Source organism: Brachycentrus maculatus, unplaced genomic scaffold, assembly GCF_059751285.1.
Source record: "Brachycentrus maculatus isolate JH-2025_06_01 unplaced genomic scaffold, ASM5975128v1 h1tg000104l, whole genome shotgun sequence".
In the NCBI taxonomy this organism is placed as follows: Eukaryota; Metazoa; Arthropoda; class Insecta; order Trichoptera; family Brachycentridae; genus Brachycentrus; species Brachycentrus maculatus.
In genome coordinates this window covers 1289286-1309417 of record NW_028280858.1, presented here as the reverse complement: position 1 = coordinate 1309417, position 20132 = coordinate 1289286, and the positions used below count along the sequence as shown (strand labels likewise).

The 20132-nt window shown below is 35.2% G+C and overlaps 2 protein-coding genes across 2 annotated transcripts in view; one reads left to right on the top strand and one right to left on the bottom strand.

The window, feature by feature from the left end:
• Positions 1 to 20132, top strand: part of Polr1F (RNA polymerase I subunit F) — a 185870-nt gene that overhangs the window by 4094 nt on the left and 161644 nt on the right. Inside the window, exons 4-5 of the mRNA XM_088258844.1 lie at positions 51 to 1404; positions 4216 to 4472. Coding sequence (XP_088114970.1) covers positions 51 to 1404; positions 4216 to 4472 — 1611 coding nt within the window. The remainder of the gene's footprint in view (positions 1 to 50; positions 1405 to 4215; positions 4473 to 20132) is intronic.
• LOC148310223 (uncharacterized) overlaps positions 9397 to 20132 on the bottom strand; it is a 33550-nt gene continuing 22814 nt past the window's right edge. The window contains exons 5-10 of the mRNA XM_088258843.1: positions 19531 to 19679; positions 19241 to 19421; positions 17723 to 17823; positions 16802 to 16906; positions 13141 to 13361; positions 9397 to 12846 (exon numbers count right to left, since the gene is read on the bottom strand). Of these exons, the coding sequence (XP_088114969.1) occupies positions 9862 to 12846; positions 13141 to 13361; positions 16802 to 16906; positions 17723 to 17823; positions 19241 to 19421; positions 19531 to 19679 (3742 nt within the window). The 3' untranslated portion in view covers positions 9397 to 9861. The remainder of the gene's footprint in view (positions 12847 to 13140; positions 13362 to 16801; positions 16907 to 17722; positions 17824 to 19240; positions 19422 to 19530; positions 19680 to 20132) is intronic.

Sequence of the window (20132 nt, the reverse complement as noted above, 5' to 3'; positions counted from 1 at the left end):
TATATAATGTGTATGTGGCATTAAATAATAATTATGAATTTAAATTTCAGCTCCTTGCCCAGCGATGACTTCGGGTGTGACGATGTAGATAGTCTTGTTGTGTCACATGTTAATTTCGACGGAGCCAAACCAATGACCTCCAAGTTAAAACAAAAATGTCTCGCAAACAGTACGCCTGATAAGAAACATAATGGTAAACCAAATAAAGTACTAAAATCACCTGACAAACTTGCCCATTCTAACAGCGGTAGTTCTTTAAAAAGTGATTCGGATAGACACAATAAAACTACAGCACCAATTGTGAATAAGGGCACCAAATCAAATACTTCGAGCAAAGAGAAAGTTAACAAACCCGCTTTAAAAAAATATGTCGATTCTGACAGTGATAGCATTTCGGACGTAGATGAAGAAGAGATGCAGACACAAGCTCAATATGTGAAGAAAATCATGAGCCTTGATAAAAGTCAGAGAGCCGCGGGCATCAAACCGGCTTTTGAATCTAATTCTATCGGGGTTTTGAAAATAAACAAATCTAAACCTACTAATAGCGGTTTAACCGACGTTTCAAAACTTAAACCGATCAAAAGCTTTTATGATAAAAAAGTATCAGCTGAAAATAAAGATGAAAAATCTGATACCTCCCATCAGAAAAAAATTGATAACTCATTGAGATTTAGTGATCATTTCGACAACACGTCCGTAGTTATCAAACCCACGGACGATTTTAAAGCTCTAGACATATCTGGCATACCGCATAAAAAGAAAGCGAAATCAAGTAGCGAACATCTTCCTGATACAACTTTAGAAATACAAAGTCACCCCAAAAAGTCATATATTTCTACATCCACCCCGTTTCATGCTGCTGTCGGCGATTCAAAAAATAACTCAAATGGAGTAGACAGTAAAGGATCTAAGAAAAAGTTAAGTTTTTCCAATGCTCCGTCTGATAATATATCAGAACAAAGCTCATTTAATGTCACCGAAATCATTTCAGCTGACTTAGGGTCTTCTAAAAAATTGAAAAAGTCAAAAAAATCCAAACACGAATCGAGTAATTTCGAAAACAGTTCAGCTACTGATTCCGATGTATTTGAGTCATCTTTTAAACAGAAAAAGCATGCGAAAATACAATCTCCAGTATATAGTTTTGAATCTATCAGCTCGTTGAAGAAAGACAAATCTATGGAAATGGTTCATAACTTGGAAGGAAGGACAAATATTATATCAAAACTAGACAATTTCAAAGAGAGTGAAGGTACACCAGATTCTTCATCAAAAAGTAAAAAACGTAAAAGAAAATTGTCAGATTCATTGGGAAATGCTTCTTATACCACATCTGATGACTTGCAACCTTCAAATGAGAGTCCCCCGAAGAAGAAAAGAAAGCATGTGGAGCCTGTACCGGTTTGTATTTTTTTCTATCTTTGTGTATGTATATAGATTCTTTTTATCAAGGATGTATTATAAAAAAATATATATTTAAATGACATTTAACCAAAACCAATTTAAAATAGATTCCATTAATCCAGTGGTAACTAAAGAAACTGATTAGCCTAGAGCCAAATACGCACATAGTAATGATTAAATTTTTCTTCAGAGCCGAATCTGTTTGAGATTCTAGCAAACCTTGATTATAATTTTAGGCCTTTATTGAATTATGTTATAAATTTTAAATTAATAACTTAATAAGTTATTAATTCGACTTGATAAGTTAATAAGTTAATAATTGCACATAATAAAACATTATTTCATTCTTAACCTTTTAACCGCGTCAACTTTGTTCCTGAGAGACGCCAGTACGCGGCGGTATTTCGCCATTTTTAAAATGATTACTTTTATCATGTATTTAGTTAAGAAATGATTTATTTTCCTAAACAAAAACGTTAAATGGGATTCATTGTGCCTTTTTGGTACTCTATAATACACGTGTGTCACATTATTCTTGAAATATATCGTAATATAAACAAATAAGATCGTAACATAAATAAATCAAAGCACGCATCGTGCGTCACTCTTACCCACTGGCGATGCGTAGCGTCGAGAGTGAGACAGATATAGGGCATGATTATGGCGCGGACTAATTACCGACCGCAAGAAAAATCAGGGATCTGTTCTTTTATTTATCCTTGTGATGTTACAAATTATTAGTCAGATATTTCAACAGATGTCATAAGGCCAAGGATTGACGTATTATTTTATCCAAAGTTCCACACCATGAAAAAATCCCTCCAAGTTGAACTGAGGTTCGAAACTTGGAGCAAAGTAAAAACACATACGCTTATGTCAGCCGCGTATGGGGCATGTTTTGTGAAAACAAAAACGGTTATGCGAGCCGCGTGGATCCGGTTAATAAGAATTTTATCCATCAATCTTTTGAAAGTAAGGTATCTATAAGAACATGAACATTAATGCAAAACTCCCTCCAATTTGTGCCAGAGCCGCACTCAAGAAGTCAAAGAGTCGCATGCGGCTAAGGAGCCACACTTTGCCAATCTTTGCACTAATCCAACCCAATATTGTCCTCATTTAAATAGACATTCAGAGACAGTGGAATGTCTGAATACTCTCTAAATTTCGGCATCAAAATCTTCTCCCAACTTGTCTTTCCTTACTAGTTACACAGTTGTATGCCAGTCCCACTAGCCAGAATGAGTTAGTAGACTGGCGTCAGTCAAACTGCTTATGTAACTTGCTGATGAGTGAATATGATATCTTGGAATTGATTTTTTTGATATCGTGCTAGTACCGACACTAATGTATGGAAGCGAAACATGGAACTGGCAAAGGAAGGATGAAAGCAGAGTGAATGCTGTTGAAATGCGCTCCCTCAGACGAATGTGTGGAAAATCATTGTATGACAGAATTAAAAACGAAGATATAAGAAAGGAATGTAAGGCTGAACGAGGAATAATTGAAAAGATTAGAAAGAGCTCTTTGCGGTGGTATGGACATGTGGAGCGAATGGATAGCGAGAGAATGACTAAGAAAATATATGTGGCTAATGTGAGAGGGAAAACAGAACGTGGACGACCGAAAAAGACTTGGCACGATCAGATCAATCAGAACCTAAAATCTGGCGGTGTCAAAAGTCTGCGTAATCGGAGGGCATGTATGACTAGATGTATGGATGTGAAGGAGGCGAGGAGTGTATGTCAGGACAGAAGAGTGTGGCGTTCCATCCTCTCTGCCTACCCCTGCGGGGAAACGGCGTGATGGTAGAAGTAGTAGTAGTAGTAGTAGTAGTAGTAGTAATTGATTTTTTTTTTTATTATTTTTTTTTTTAAAAGAGAAATTTTTGCATTTTTTATTATTTACTCAAATATTTCAATTTCATAAAAATTTTTGAGCCTAAGCGGCTCATTATTAGAAATACGTATAAAATTGTGGTAGAGTGGGTCTGAACCGAGAAACTCTGACTTAAGAGTCCGCGACACTAACCACGGGACCACAACCCGACAAATATTATTGGGATATCATTACAACTAGCCTTGTGAAAATAGTCCTTCATTGTAATTATATTTATTAGATAGATATTGATATTGCATGTACATGTACATACAACGTTAAAGCCAGTTTTTACCCCCCACAGCGACTATGTCGTCTGCCATCTCTTTTGGGGTCTTCCGACACGTCTTCTGTTCTCCCAAGGTCTCCATCGTAAAATTCTTGGGGTCCATCTTGTGGGGACTTGTGTGTGTTATTTGTAACAATGTGCACAGTGAATCTACAATTACTTTACCTCTGGTTGTTTTTGTAAATATAAATCAGGGAGTAAAATAAATATTAACATAAATAAAATAAATATGTATAGTATAAATTCGCCTCCGTAGTGTAATGTTCGCCTCCGTAGTGTAATGGTCAGCACGCTCGGCTACCGTTCTGGAGGTCCCGGGTTCGATTCCCAAGGGGGGTAAAATAAATATAAGTGATTTTTCACTGTCATATTTATTCAATATTACCCTGGACTGGTACCTGGAGCGGAGGGCTGATCACCTTTCCTTCATGTGTAAACGATTGAGATAACACTGCGTTTATATGAAGCAGTGCCCTATGCACCATTGGGGTGCGGATAAGGATTTTATTATTATTATTTATAGTATAAATATGTATAAAGTAAAATAAATATGAATATAAATAAATCAGAGATAAAATAAATATGAACAGACAGTATTTATAAATTCTTAAATAAATAATGCCTTTTGTAATTTTTTTTAGGGCGAAGATGACTTCACACAACCAGCTGATGTGGATAACAGCACCAAAGAAAAATTACAAAAAATCAAAAAGCGGAAAAGAAAATCATCTGCAAATCAAGACCTTTCTGATACAACTTTATCAGAATCCGACGGGGATAGAAAAAATAGAAACGACAAATCTAATTCTGTGCAAAACCTTTTGTCCCAAATTGATAACGATCCAGTATTACTGGAACAAATAAAATTGCTTATTAAAGCTAGGTCTACCACGAAAAGGTAAGATCAAATGATTTTACTTGTCGGTAAGGAAATAGTATTTATAAAATAACATATTTTTTTATGTTGAGATTTTACTGTTATGACCAATGAATCTGTGTAATCAGGCGGTCTAAGTGCCAAAAACAGCTTTCGTGTGATTTTTGACAGTCAAAGATGAAAATGATACTATCATCACGATATACAATAGGTTCTATGTAATAATTTTATTGAAAATGTGTTATTTATGTTATTGAAGGCAGCGATTTGTTCTCCGCCTCTTAAAATGTAAATTAAATATTAAAAAATTATTTTTGTATCAGCTAAAAAGGTATTAAATAAATATTATATTCCGAGTGATTTTTCACTTTTAATTCAATATTTATTTGATATTGCCATGTCTAAGCTAGATAAAATCTGGAAAGACTGGGGTGTGAGTAACAACACCAAGATAAAGCTTGTCAGGAGCTTGGTGCACTCCATTTTTCTCTATGCTGCTGAAAAACGGACCATAAAAGTAGCAGAAAGAAGAAAATTTGACTTTCGAAATGTGGTGTGGGAGGGGCATGCTCCGAAATCCATGGACAGCTAGACGCACCAACGAGTCCATTCGCCAGGAACTACACTTGGGGATGGTCTGACTCTGGCCAATGTCTGTACACAAAAGATTCTCCAGTTCTTTGTACATGTTGCGCATGGCAACAAAGATAGCCTGGAACAACTGTTTGTGATCGGTAGCCTGGAGGGGAAGAGAGGGAGAGGAAGATCCCCACACGATGGACCGATCAAATTAAGGCAGCAGCAGGCACTTCGGTGGTTGGAGCGCTACGTGCAGCGCAGTCAAGGGATAACTGGAGAAGAGTCATTGCATCCACAACCCTCAGTCATGAGGAATAAGACGAAGAAGAATATTACCCTGGACTTGTACCCGAAGCGCAGGGGTGATCACCATTCGTTCATGTATTTGGCGATCTAGATAACACTGGTTATATACAATGCAGTGCCCTATGCACCGTTTGGTGCTTATAAGGGTTAGAATAAGAAAAAAAGTAGAATTATCACATCTCCTCTATATATCCCATCCATTTTGATATTTCATTTGTATCATATATAATTTTCATTGCTTAGATCAAGCATGTCAAACTCGCGGCCCGCATATTTATTTTGCAGCCTGCGGATACCCGCGGTTATATTTTTCATTTATTTTAATTCTTCATTGAAAACATTTTTTTGTAAGCATATGATATTCTTTTACAAAATCATTAAGTTGGATCTATTGTACCTCATGTGACTGTCTTTGATGATAAATTATTCGCTTAAAGCTATATGAAAATGAAAATGAGATTTTTGAGTTTTTTGATGCGGCCCGGCGGCGTACCCAAAATACCTTATGCGGCCCTTGGTGACTTTTGAGTTTGACACCTCTGGCTTAGATTCACAAAACGAACTGATTCTTAGATAATTTAAGTGCACACTTGATGTTAATTTTAATCTAATTTACAGCATTTTATGAAAAAAAAAATGGTTATTTAAATAAATTATTATTAGATAAATTAATATTCTATTTCCTGAAGGTGTTCTTCATTTTGGTGGTCTGAATGTCAATAAAATGCATGGTCAATTAATTTTTTTTTATTGATTGTTAAATAACACACCTCAATTTTTTTTGTTTATAATAATGGAGTGCCTTTACCCTTTGGACGCATTAATCGACTATAGTTCATGGCATCTTGTCCGCCTCCGTAGTGTAATGGTCAGCACGCTCGGCTACCGTTCTGGAGGTCCCGGGTTCGATTCCCAGGGGGGGTCAAATAAATATAAGTGACGCAGTGCCCTATGCACCATTGGGGTGCGGATAAGGGTTTTTAAAAAAAATAGTTCATGGCTTGTAAAAGTTATGGACCAAATAAAAGGAATTTTATAGAATACTTTATTTTTTATGAAAAATTTGCATTTTTAAAATCAACTTTTATTTTTTGCTTAACGCGTTCAAAGGGTTAAAGTGTGTTATTGTATCAAATACAATCTGTGGATAATCTTTGTTTTTAAATTTAACAATGTTTATTGTTACATAAATTAAAATTGTTTTCTGCGTTGAATTTTTGTTCATTTTTAAAAAAGATTATTTTTACATCCATATACATTTTTATTTTTATTTCAACCATATTTGTTTATGGTATTAGATATGTTAATTATGTAGGGTATATAAAAAATTATTAAATATAATAATACTAAACAAAATAAAACTATTCAGTATGTGAATAAAGAGATTAAAGAAAAATTTTGATTTTTATTTCAAAACTAAAATTTTGACCCGGCTACACCAATGAGTTTTCATTTTTGTGGCATTCTGTTCTCTCTGCCTACTCCTGCGGAAAGCGGCGTGATGGTCAGTTAGCTTGTAAAAGTGAAAATGAATTGCCCGCCTTACATGCCAGCCAGTGACAGGTCGCAAGCCCTGTAAATGAACTTCTATATTCCCTCTATATAAAAAGATGCTTTGAACTTCTAAAATGTTTGATTTTTTCTAACTTACTAATTATCATGCCGCTACCCCACGGGGGTAGGCAGTAAGAATAGAACACCACACCAATCTGTCTATGCACACAAACTTCGCCTATTCCACATTCATGCATCTTCTCATACGTACACGCTGATTATTCTGACTCCAAACCTGACCACTTTCAAGTATTTGAAATACTTGATTATGCCAATTTTCCTCGGTCTTCCTCTGCTTCTATTACCAACCACATGCGTCTATAAATTTATTTAACTATCCTTCCTTCACTCATTCGATTCATATACCCAAACCATCTCTACACACCTTTCTTAATTTTATCGATAATAATTATCTCAGACTCACATTCTTTCCTTATATCATCACCATTCGAATATCTACCATACAATGTTTTGGCGCACATTCATCCGAGAGAACGCATTTCGACTGCATTCAGTCGATTTTTATCCTTTTTTTTTTAAATAAAGGAATAACCCACAAAGTGTATATTTTAGATTCTTGTCTGCGGTAGGAAAGTAAGGATAGGGAAGGTAAATGTAAAAATATATCACAAACACCCAGACCAATTGAAAATAAATCTTTCTTGAATTCATTTTGCGATTGGCGGAAATCAAACCCGCGACGCCAGTTTCACAGTCGAGCGTTTTAACCAACTGCGTCACGGTGCCTGTCTGCCTGCCCTTCTTTTGCCAACTACATGCTTCACTTCCATACATTACGATTGGAACCAGGACTACATTGATTTTTTATCAAATAAAAATTAAATATTGTTTAAAATCAATTGTCAAAAAGGAAGCATGTGTGCTGAAACAATATTTCAAGCGTCCCATCTATGGTCAGAATGGGAAAGCTATTTATTATACTTCATACTTTGTTTGGAATCAACAGATGGCAGTTTCATCTGTCAATCTCAACTGAGATACGATAGGAGTTGTCAAAATAATCTATATATACAATTATAAGAATCAAAATTGTACAGAAATGGAGACTCTAAGAAACATATCAGGCAAGAGTCTTCGAGATAGAATAAGAAATGCCAGGATCAGGGAAATATGCGAGGTCGAAGATGTCGTTAGGTGGGGAAGGCAACGAAGGCGACAATGGTATGCGCATGTGAGGGGAATGGAACTATCCAGACTCCCCCACATCGCACTGTACGGCAACCCCATGGTAGACGACTCCCGGGCAGACCACCAAAGAGATGGGTCGATAGCTGGGAATCGACATTACAGGAGGCTAATCCCTCTTATTTACAATTTATAGGAATTCAGGCAATATGGATGTTCAATTATGAGAACAATGGTGAATGCTGTGTAAAGTAATCACTTAAGTCAACCAATGCCAGGTTGTTAATCCGGACTTCCATATTGACTCTGTAGTACCTACCTACATTAATATATTGTTTTCGGGCGGTTTTTCATCAACCCCGACCCTAATTATACTCGGACAGTCTACCGCCCGACCCTCAATATACTAATCACAAGTAACCGCGAACCCAATTCCGATCTGTACAATATTTTTGGGCATCTCTCGCGCTCTATCAAAAGTAAGGAAATATAAGGCTTATAAACGTCTCCCGTCTCTACCAACAGTATGTAAAAGACGCTTTTAAGCGTTTCCCGCAAACAATGTGTTATAACTAAATCTAGTGGGCAGTGGAGTTAATTTCTATTTCTTCACATGAAGGTAATTTTCCATGGACTAGGTATACTTAAGAATCAGATTGTATCACCTTACTTTCTAAGATAATAGTTCATGAATTTAATAAAGTGGCCTGTGCTTTTGGTGCCGATGAGTATAAAGTGCCTGGCCTGATACATTTCAGATTCATAAATTTCCTTTGAATTTAATATGTATTTAGTTCTTCACTTGTGTCAAGGAATATATACATGTATGCAGGGGCGTGCCTTCCACACAGGCAGAAAAGCAGTGCCTATCTTAACTTACCCGCGTGACATGTAAAAACCAGCCAGTACCTACCCTACCTTACTAAGTAGTACCAGCTTACCTTTCTCTACTGCCTACCCTAGTTAATTCTCTGTGCACGCCACTGCATGTATGTATGTATAGACGGCATTTGCATGGACACACAAGGCACATTTTCAGCACTAAATCTGCTTGTTCGTAATTTTCTTTGATGCTTGAATCTCAGTGTTGAATTTGATCTACAAGTGACTTCTTTTGACTAAACTAGTGTAGAGATTTGAATTGAAATCATTATATTACATTTCAAAAATGCCTACACTTAATAAACCTATATAATGTGTAATGTTATGTAATGATATCATTCAGATGTATAGATTTTGACATGATCCAAAACAGTGGCACTCCTACCAATTCTATATATAAGTTTGTCCAAGGTATATTAAAAACATTTAAATCAGTAAAAATATAATTGTTAAATCTTTTTATTATTGCTAGCTCACATTACAATATAAATTAAGTGTTTTTTTTACTTTATTTTAATTTTTGGTTATTACATATCACTCACTCCTTTCAACAACGTCATATACAAAAATCGTCAATTTTCAGAATGCCCAGAAAATGTACTATATCCCAGCAAAAGCCGCATATTTTCAACTTAATATTTACCCGCTACAGGGCAGAAAGTGTCATATTTGCATTTTGAAGAAAAGGTTTTGTTTAATTATTTTTTTAAAATACTTTTTTTAAATGAAGAAAAAACCTTCAGGTTTTACCTAAAAAGATGTGTTGCACAGTAAAAAGTTCAATAAGGGGCTTGATATTTATTTTTAATACATTTTGTTATATTTTTAAACTTTAAAAATTATCTGAAAAATCAAGTTTTTTGATAAATGACGTTGTTGAAAGGAGTGAGTGATATGTTAAATATATTGTATATTATAAATAAATAAAAATTTGACTCATACCTTAATTATTCATATGAAATTGCTTAAATATAAATTCATCTCGTTTGGTGGATTCAACAAGTTCCTTGCGTAATTTTCTAAGTTCTTCGAGGTACTTGCTCGGGTTTCTTTTTGTGCGCGGGTAGGGAGTCGGTCCACTCTGCCAGTTTGGAGGCAATGACGCCAACCTTCTGTCGAATGTCTCCAAATACCGTGTTGGGAGTGTTGAAAAGTATCTTTTTGTCCTTTCAGTACTCTCTTCCAGGTGATCCAATGAGGCAAATAGTTCTTTTTCTATTTCGTCGATTTCTTTGCTCGCTTCTGCTAGCTCATCGTCGCTTGAAAATATTGTTTCATAAAGATTAGTACATTTTTCTTGTTTCTCTGAAGCAGTCTCTAATTTCTCCTCATTGTCTATTAACACTGTGTTAATCGGGTGAGGCGAGTTAACTTTATTATCAGTTTTCATCGGGATGTGCGCTGATGTCGATGATATATCGTAACACTGTCTTAAATTTGTAGTTATGTGGATATTTTCATCAACAATTTGTAATCGGTCATTACGAATTGGAGAAACTGTCCTGGCTACTTTCCCACCACTTTCTGAAAATGGTTTCACGTTTCCGAGTGATGTGACTAATATCGTGGCTTCCTTAATTAAATTTGTGGTCGCTTCCATGTACTGGAGGCATTTCGCATTAGGATCTGGTATTTCATATCCGGTTGCCAAATTAATGCCCGATTTGTTTTCACCTCGTTTGTTGAAAGAAGCCAAATGTCTATCGTTCCAACAATGGATTCCCATAAAGTTTTGATTTGCTTTGCAACGTTTTTCTGAACAGCTGAAACTTCTTACATGTTCGGGACATAAATATTCTGTCCTCGACTCGTCGCAGGTTAAGTGGCAGTCAGCTTGGTGAATTTTTGCTTTTGCATTATTTTCCGGGGATTTAGAATTTGGGGATGCTCTTTCCGTATTGTTCGAATTTAGATTAGCGTCTGGTTTCCAAGTTACCGTTTTACACTTTTTTCTTTTGTTTAATTCTCGCGGTCTTTTGGGAGATAGTTTGATGTTGTACGGGTATCTTTTTTCATTTCTTCCCATAATTATGTTTCTCATGCTAGGCCACCTGTCCGCGGAATCTTGGGAACTGACACATATGCGAGGTAAAGGGACATAGACATCTTCGAGAAAATCCAAGTAATAACTATCTAAGCCCGAATCTGCTTGAGTCGATTTAGTTCCGTGGCTCGGCTCTTCGTTTTCGACACCCTTAGTTGTTAGTTTAACGTTGCCGGATGTTAAGATTGCGGGGGAGGAAGGTTGCGAAATGCCCCGAGTCACGCCAGGCCGTTTTATGACTTCATCCGAGGCGGCTGTCACGCGATCGCGGGTCTGATTGATATTGGCCCGTGTTTTACTTTTGATTACACTATCACACTTTGTCACTCTCGTAGTTTCCCGCCCACCCGCGGCTATTTCTTCAGAGTTTTGTGTACACTTCGCTAATATCGCATTTCCTAATTCGGCGCTATCTTTCGCGTCGAAGTTCCCCGAAAAACTCGCGTGCGTAATATGTACGGGACTTTGCATCGAATTTGTCGGTTTTTGGAAGACGTTGGACTCTTCACTGTTTGTATTTTCTCCCGGATTATGATTGTTGAGGAGGTCGGGAGTTGTATGAATCGATAGCGATTTTGCATCAGACACTTTAAGATCTTCATCTTCCAGACTATCGTCCGAAATTCCGTCGATTTCGTTTTCAATTTGACTGAAATCGTGCGAAATATTAATATTCAAGACACTGGGCGATGAAGACCTCTCCACGTAATTTACTGGAACTGGTGAGTCCCGCTTGAATTTAAGATATTTCGTGAATGACGAGTATTTCTTTCTAGGGGGAGCTTCTTGAGTTTGTGTGGAGATAACATTGAACGACCGAGCGTCTTCAGTCATCATTCCGCAGGTTTTTGTAAATACGAAATTGGAATGATTCGTTTGATTTTCAGTTTCGCTATATTTATCGGCACTGTGCATTGATTCGCCGATTGTTCCAACGGATGCTTCCTTACACAAGACGGCTGATGATTCTGTCTCGATTCCGGCGTCTCGATAAACTTTTCGTGATCCTAGACTATCCGTTTTTAGGGGTTCGATATCATCTTGTATATCGATAGCGACTTCTTTGACTCTGATCGACGATCGGTTTTCAGTTTGGGTTTGTGCTGCCACTCCGATTCTTAACCTACGAGATGATCGAAGGGCTCTGTAACTTATATCCATAAGCTTTTTTCTAGCGTTGGTACAAATTTTTAATTCATTTAATGATTTTCTGCGGACATTGGGAAGTGAATTGTTCGGGGTCACACTTTCTTCCTTTCTTTTTGACAACGAGTACAGTCTATCTGTAACTGAAGCCACGATAACGGCTCGTTTATTGAACGGTTCAAATGGGACATGAGCTATACTCCGATTACTTTTTGGTGTGCCGGGAGGTGATTTGGTTCGAGCTTTAGGGGTTTCGCTTTGCTTTCCTGTCTTCTCCAGTTTCGATAATTTCTCTTTTTCCGCTAGTCTGTTTAAAACGTTCTTGTTTAATCTCACTAAAGGTATCTTATTGTTGGAAGATTTGAGGGTCCTGAATGAGTTGTATTTGTCCGGAGAAGGTAGTGCTTCGTGAGAACTGTATTGGCGTTTCTTGTTCCTCAGCGGAGGAAGCGGTACATCGTGAACACTTCCCGCTCGGTGGAGCCGAGGTCCAAACAGAAGATCTTCGGTCTGACTGGAATGGACATTAGACCTGTTGGATACGATACTGGTATTGCCCGAGAGAGTATCATTACTGCCGATACTAACTCGAGATGACGCCTGGGAAATGAAAGAATCTTCTCTCTCTGGTTTTTCGTTTACGTCTTCTTCCTTTATGGTACATTCGGATACTTCGCTTATTTCTTCGTTCGATATAGACTTTTCACGGTCCTCCGCATTTTTCAAATCAAAAGACACCTGTAAGGAAAGAACTGTCATGAGAATCACGCGATAAAAATGTAATCAACGACATTTTTTTTCCAATTAAAATCGATTTGAATAATACGTCATACTTGGGTAGTTTGAGGGTCTATTTGAATGATACGTCATACTTGGGTAGTTCGAGAGTCTATTTGAATGATACGTCATCCTTGGGTAGTTCGAGAGTCTATTTGAATGATATATACGTCATACTTGGGTAGTTCGAGGGTCTATTTGAATGATACGTCATACTTGTGTAGTTCGAGAGTCTATTTGAATGATACGCCATACCTGCGTGGTTTGGTGCACTTGCGTCGGGGCGGGCTTGGGGTGCGCGTGGTTGAGCAGCTCCTTGAGGCGCGCCACCTCGGCCCTGAGGGCCCGGAGGCTGCGGCCCGCGCCTCCCCTCACGCCCGCCAGGGCTCCGCCCCCCGGCGGGATGCGCCCCGCCCGCGCGGCCCAGCGCATCGTGTTCACAGTCTCGGCGTAGCAGGAGAATGAAGGAGAGACGGCTATAGTAATACAGTTTTTGAACATTTCAATCAAACAGACAAATAGTTAGATTTACCCATCGGCACCCAGCCGTATTGTTAAATTGAGGTCAAATTTAATTAATTAATATTGTAAACTTTAAAAAGTATCTAAAATTTCATGTTTATATTTTATTTATTGTTTCGGCATTGACTTTGTGGTAAGACATGTTACAATGATTAAAGAAAACACTTGTTTTTTACCACTTGAGTTTTATTATAGACTACATGTTTCAGAAGTTAAACTTCCATCATTCAGGTCTGTATAATAATATTAATAATTCAGTTATTATACGGACCTGAATGATGGAAGTTTAACTTCTGAAACATGTAGTCTATAATAAAACTCAAGTGGTAAAAAACAAGTGTTTTCTTTAATCATTCATATTTATAAACAAAGAAATTAATTAACCTACCTCAATCAATTTCAATCTTGATATTCCTCCAAATATCGGCTGCATAATAAATATGAAAATGTAATTATTAAAAAAAATTATTGAAACTTTTATGTATGTTACGTTAGTTTGATTAGAGACATTTTTTTGCAAAAAAAACTAAAATTTTCAAGATTAGATTTTCATATTTGCACTCGAAACGATGCTAGTAGTAGACAATTTAAGAGTAGGCCTGATTAATAGAATATTTAAAAAAAAAATTATGTAACTACTCAAAGAAAAACCTCACTCACTCAAAACTACAAACAAACATATCCCAAAGATATATAAATTATTTTGAAATACCCAAATGCAACACAAAACAGTACCAACAAAATTACATAACCTTAGGAATAAAATATTTCAACAGCATCCCTTTAGAAATTAAAAATATAAAAGACAAACACTGTAAAAAAAAAACTTAACGAACACTACAAATATATTATACAGAATATGCAATAGAAAACTAAACAAGATAACTCCGTCGTACCGCATAAAAATACATATATGTTCCCCAGAAATATTTTAAAAAAATAACATGATACTATTAACAACAAAAAAGAAGAAAAAAGTCCCTCTCAAGAACAAGAGCTCTTTTTTGGAGAAGCTCAGAGCAACTAAAATTATAAGATTGAATCAAGTAGAAATGTATAGAAATTGTATTTAATTGCAAAAAAGTAAATAATTAATATAATTTACAACATTTTGAGTATGTCCAAATACTTGTTCACAAAATCTGGATTATCTCCAATTACGGGAGTTATTTTCACATTATTTTTGACATCTCATCAAAGATGAAGAAGAATATGGAAGTCTGGGCATTTACGGGGCTGACGACCGTCATAGGCTGGTTTAAGTGATCACTTAGGATTACAATTACAGGAGTTATTTTCATATTATTTTTGACAAGAACTTCCAAGGATTTGAGTAGTGTGGTTGTCAATAATGGGTAGAATTGGTGAATGTTACACGTGTGTAAAGTGATTACTTAAACCAGCCTATGAAGGTCGTCAGCCCCGTAAATGCCCAGACTTCCATATTCTTCTTCATCTTTGATGAGATGTCAAAAATAAAATTAATATAATGGTTAAAAATGATAACACGAAATGATAATTGCACATTTTCGTAGGACCCTCACAGAAATTTTCGAAGCTATTAATAAAAATATTAAGTAGAAAATAGATTAAATTAAACAAATGTTAATAAAAAACAGAAATAAACTAATGGTTATAAATTAACGCAAAATGATAATTGCACATTTTCGTAGGGCCCTCACAGAAATTTTCGATGCTATTAAGATAAATGTTAAGTAGAAAATATATTAAATTTAAAAAAATCTTAATAAAAAACAGAAATAAACTAATGGTTATAAATTAACGCAAAATGATAATTGCACATTTTCGTAGGACCCTCACAGAAATTTTCGAAGCTATTAAGATAAATATTAAGTAGGAAATATATTAAATTTAAAAAAATCTTAATAAAAAACAAAAATAAACTAATGGTTATAAATTAACGCAAAATGATAATTGCACATTTTCGTAGGGCCCTCACAGAAAATTTCGAAGCTATTAAGATAAAATATAATAGGTGTAACTTTAGCAATACTGTAAAGAGGAAATGGTGTTGAATTAGCTACATATAACTTTCAGGGCTGTGAAGTTTGAAGGTTTTCATTTTATAACTGCGTCCCTAATTCACTACATAATATTTCCCTTCATTTCCGCTACTGAAAATCATCTCTCACGTTCAAATTCAGAACGCTACCGGCCGTGTTAGGGGCTAGACGTGTTTCCGTGTGCACATTTTTTTTAGAATATACATATCGCTCACTCCTTCCAAGAACGTCATAAATCAAAAATCGTCAATTTTCAGTTGTGCATGTTTTCGGAATGCCCAGAAAATGTACTATATCCCAGCGAAAGAAGCATAATTTTAACTTAATATTTACCCGCTACAGGGCAAATAGTTTTGTTTTTGCATTTTGAAGAAAAGGTATTGTTTGATAATTTTTTTAAAAATACTAAATATTTTTCAAACGGAGAAAAAACCTTCAGGTTTTACCTTAAAAGTTCTGTTGCACAGTAAAATGTTCAATAAATAAATATGTTCAATAAGTAAAATGTTTATTTTTAATACATTGTACTATATTTTTAAACTTTAAAAACGTTCTCCTGAATAATCAAAGTTTTTTGATTTATGGCGTTCTTGAAAAGAGTGAGCGATATATTGGAATAATATATATTTTTAGAATAAATATTGAAAAAATATTCTCATAACCCTTCAATTCAACTCTTTTTTTTCAAAACCATATACTAATTTCGAAGAAAAACTTTATTCAATACAAAAATGGCGTTTTAAGTAAAAAAAGTCAATTACGTCAAATGTTGACTGGGTTTAAAGAAAATATAAATTAGTTGAGATTTATCGTATATTAGGCCTTAAGGCCCAGTGTTCGATAAGTCGTAACTTACTTTTCTCAAATCCCAGGTAACTTTTTACAGATTTTTTTTTACTTTAAACTTATTTTTTGTATCAAAAAAATTAAGTTTTTCTCCGAAATAATTATAATGCATACATGGTTTTGAAAAGAAAAGAGTTATTGAAAGGTAAGGAGTTAAAATAAATACCTATTCTAAAAAAGAAAAAAATATCCAATAAACATTCTTTAAAAAATCGCAACTTACGTTTTTCTAAACCCAGGTAACATTTTACGGAATTGTTTTTTTTTCTTAAAACTTAAAAATTATTTTTTGTATTTCAAAAAGTAAGTTTTTCTCCGAAATAATTATAATGCGTAAGTATATAGTTTTGAAAAGAAAAGAGTTATTGTATAATAAGGAGTTAATACCTATTCTAAAAAAGAAAAAAAATATCCTATATACATTCCTCAAAAAATCGGGCGTGTTCTTCGCCTCTTCGGCGGTTGGCCGGCGAATGAGTTCTGTCGTTGCGAATATCCCCTTAATTAAAAAAAGCAAAACTTACTTGCAATCATAATATTAGTGGTGTGTCCTGATAAAGTATCCTTCAGCAACCATGTAAGGATAGAGTCCCTGTACGGCACATACTTGTTACGGACTCCGGGAGCAGCTAAAACAAATGCCGAAGGATTTAAAATCATCCCGAATAATGTCGAAAATAGAAAAAAAAACAAAACAAAATGTGTTTGCCGGAATTGCTGGAACGTATATGTTTTAGGGCGCTTGTCCACTACCCGGAATTTAACCGTCCGGAAGTCCGGTTTTGAAAAATAAAGCGACTACGACAGTTTAGTGTGATCGAACTTACACGCAACGTGTTCACGCACCGATCAAGAGCTCTGATCCGAAGAAAGATGGACAAAAGCACAAGCCAATCCAAGCCAATCATCGTTTTAAAACGCTAACTGACGTGCCGGACGGTAAAATTCTGTGTAATTCCGTGTAGTGGACAAACGCCCTTAAAGTTCCCAGTCAGATCATCAGGACAACTGACACCTTAGTGCTTCCCACAAGTAGAACAAACTCTTAACAAAATTTCTATATTTATCGTTCATCTAAATTGGTCAACGACGAATATAGGAATTTTGTTCTACTCTCGACATTTTCAGCACTGAGATAGCTTACATTTTAAGTCGACATTCAAATAGACCCTATTGTCATATGATTTGTCTTTGACTTGAGCTTTGATCTTTCCCTTTTAATAATAATAATAATAATAAATTTGGATAATTTATAAAGCACCATTTTCGTAAAATACTACCTCAAGGGCGCTTTTCCTCTTTTCCTCCCTTCCGTCCCTGTTCCGGGTATTTTCACTAACTTACAAATGTAAAATTTTGTAACTGCAATGGTACAAATTTCTGTTGTGTATTACTCGTAAATGGTGATGATTTTTCAAAATAAAATGAAATAAAAAAATAATTACCTAGTGCCGAGATTACGTTCGACAAAGCCACTAAGGATTTGTTGATATTGGCGCCTTCTTTTTGCCTCGACAAGCTTTGGTTTACACTGCTTGGTCTCTCGCTGTATAATAAAATATTACATAAGTTTCATATATCGCTCACCCCTTTCAAGAACGTCATAAATCAAAAAACTTGAATTTTCAGGAGAACGTTTTAAAGTTTAAAAATATAACACAATGTATTAAAAATAAATATCAAGCCACTTATTGAACTTTTTACTATGCAACAGATTTTTTTAGGTAAAATCTGAAGGTTTTTTCTCCATTTGAAAAATATTTAGTATATTAAAAAAAAATAATTAAACAATTCCTTTTCTTCAAAATGCAACACTTCTTGCCCTGTAGCGGGTAAATTTTAAGTTAAAAATATGCCTCTTTTGCTGGGATATGGTACATTTTATGGCCATTCCGAAAACATGCACAACTGAAAATTGACAATTTTTGATTTATGACGTTCTTGAAAGGAGTGAGCGATAAAGTATAAACATCATAGTGTTATCGGCCTCTGTGAATTGTACAGTAACTATTAAGTATTATTTTCGGCTTTTTTTTATTTAAGTTTTACTCAGTAAATACCACTATTTCTTAAAATCTACTGTTACACGTGTTTCGATGCATTCCGCATCATTTTCAAACACCGTATGTTGAATGCATCGAAACATGTGTCACAGAAGGTTTTAAGAAATAGTAGTATTTACTAAGTAAAACTAAAATAAAAAATGGATAGATTGTTACTACAAAATGACTGCCGAATCAATTAATGAAATTATTATCGGCCTCAGAAAGTATTGTACAACAGGCATATTATGCAGGGTTTTTTTTTCTCATGTAACGCGGTGGAATGGCGTTCCGGCACCTTTTATCACGGATTTTTCAAAATCAATTCGACAAAACAATGTTTGTGCTTACGTAATTACAATTATATTAATATAATTCGTCAAAATGATAAAATATGGCATTGTAATGAATATTTAAATAATATTTGGATATTTTTTTTTAGTATAAAGCTCGGCACGAAGTGAGTTCCGGGACCTTTTTTATTTAATAAAAACCCTGGGCATAAGTATTATCATTCTATCGGTATATTTTCGCAGATATGAAATGAGTTATCACAAGTTTACTTTTTTATTAGCTTGCGAAGGTATCATGCATTTTTTTCCATTTTTATGACATGTGTTATTTGTTTCGGAATACTAGTGAGGTTGTTGAACGATTTATGAAAATAAACATGCATTATGTTATAAAAATACACACAAAAATAATACTAGACAGTTGGTAAATAAATTAAAGTATTAACTTTTATTTCTAAAATTTCTTATCTGTTTGGGGGAGTCTGTCACGCAAAGTTGACGTTATTTTTAAACACTATTTAAAAAAACTTTATTCTTGAATAAATTAATGTTTTCTTTTATATGTGTTGCTGTTGTTAACCTAAATTAATAAATATATTTAAAAATTACGATAGGGATGAAGACTGACCTTCCTGCCAGGTCCAGTAGCGTGAGGGTAGTGGAAGGATCTCCCTTTCGAAGTGCCAGAAGAGCATGCGATCTGCTAGAGTTGGGATTTCTCTGTGTGGCGGCACTTCTCCTCCGGCTGGAACCTAGACTCAGCAACGAACACAGTTGCGAGCAACTGCGGACTGTCAGCTCACTCAAATCTGAAGAAAAAAACGCCTTTTAACGTTCTCCATTTTATCATTTCTCGGTGGACCGAAGATCCCAAGAGATCATGGTCAAAAATGTATTATACATATTACTGGTTGCTACCTTCGACGTAGGGCCCCTTTCTGGGGTGCTCCCGCACTCGCAGCCCCCGCAGCTGGTTGGTGGGCGAGGGCTCCGCCCCCCGCTCGAGGCAGCCTAGGTCCCCCGGGCAGAGCAAATCTCTCACGCGCTCGTTGTAGATTTCAAAGTAACTGAAATAAATATGTATAAAAATATATTAAGACGCGAGTTTGTGAGGATATATCTAACCAATGGTATAAGGTTGCAAATAAAAGTGGGGAAAAATATCTATTAAAAAAATAGTCATATTTCTTTACCTTTTTAGGACATAAAATCTCTTTTTTACATGTAAGGTTATTGCTGAAATTTATCGTATTACAGTTGGTAAAACTTAGAGTAATTTAAAAATAAAGAGATTTCATAAAATGAAATGGCGGAGGTCAAAAATAAATAACGTAAAAACAACCCATTTTAAACTAAGCAAAGATCGAATTTTGTCTGAATAAAAATATAAATGTAATTTATATTTGAAGCACTAAGTTTGTGATTTTTCATTTTATAATTAAAATGTAACTTTTTAAAATCACTATAAATTTATGGTGATTTTAAAACAAAGTTACATATTAATTATTACAAAAATATTA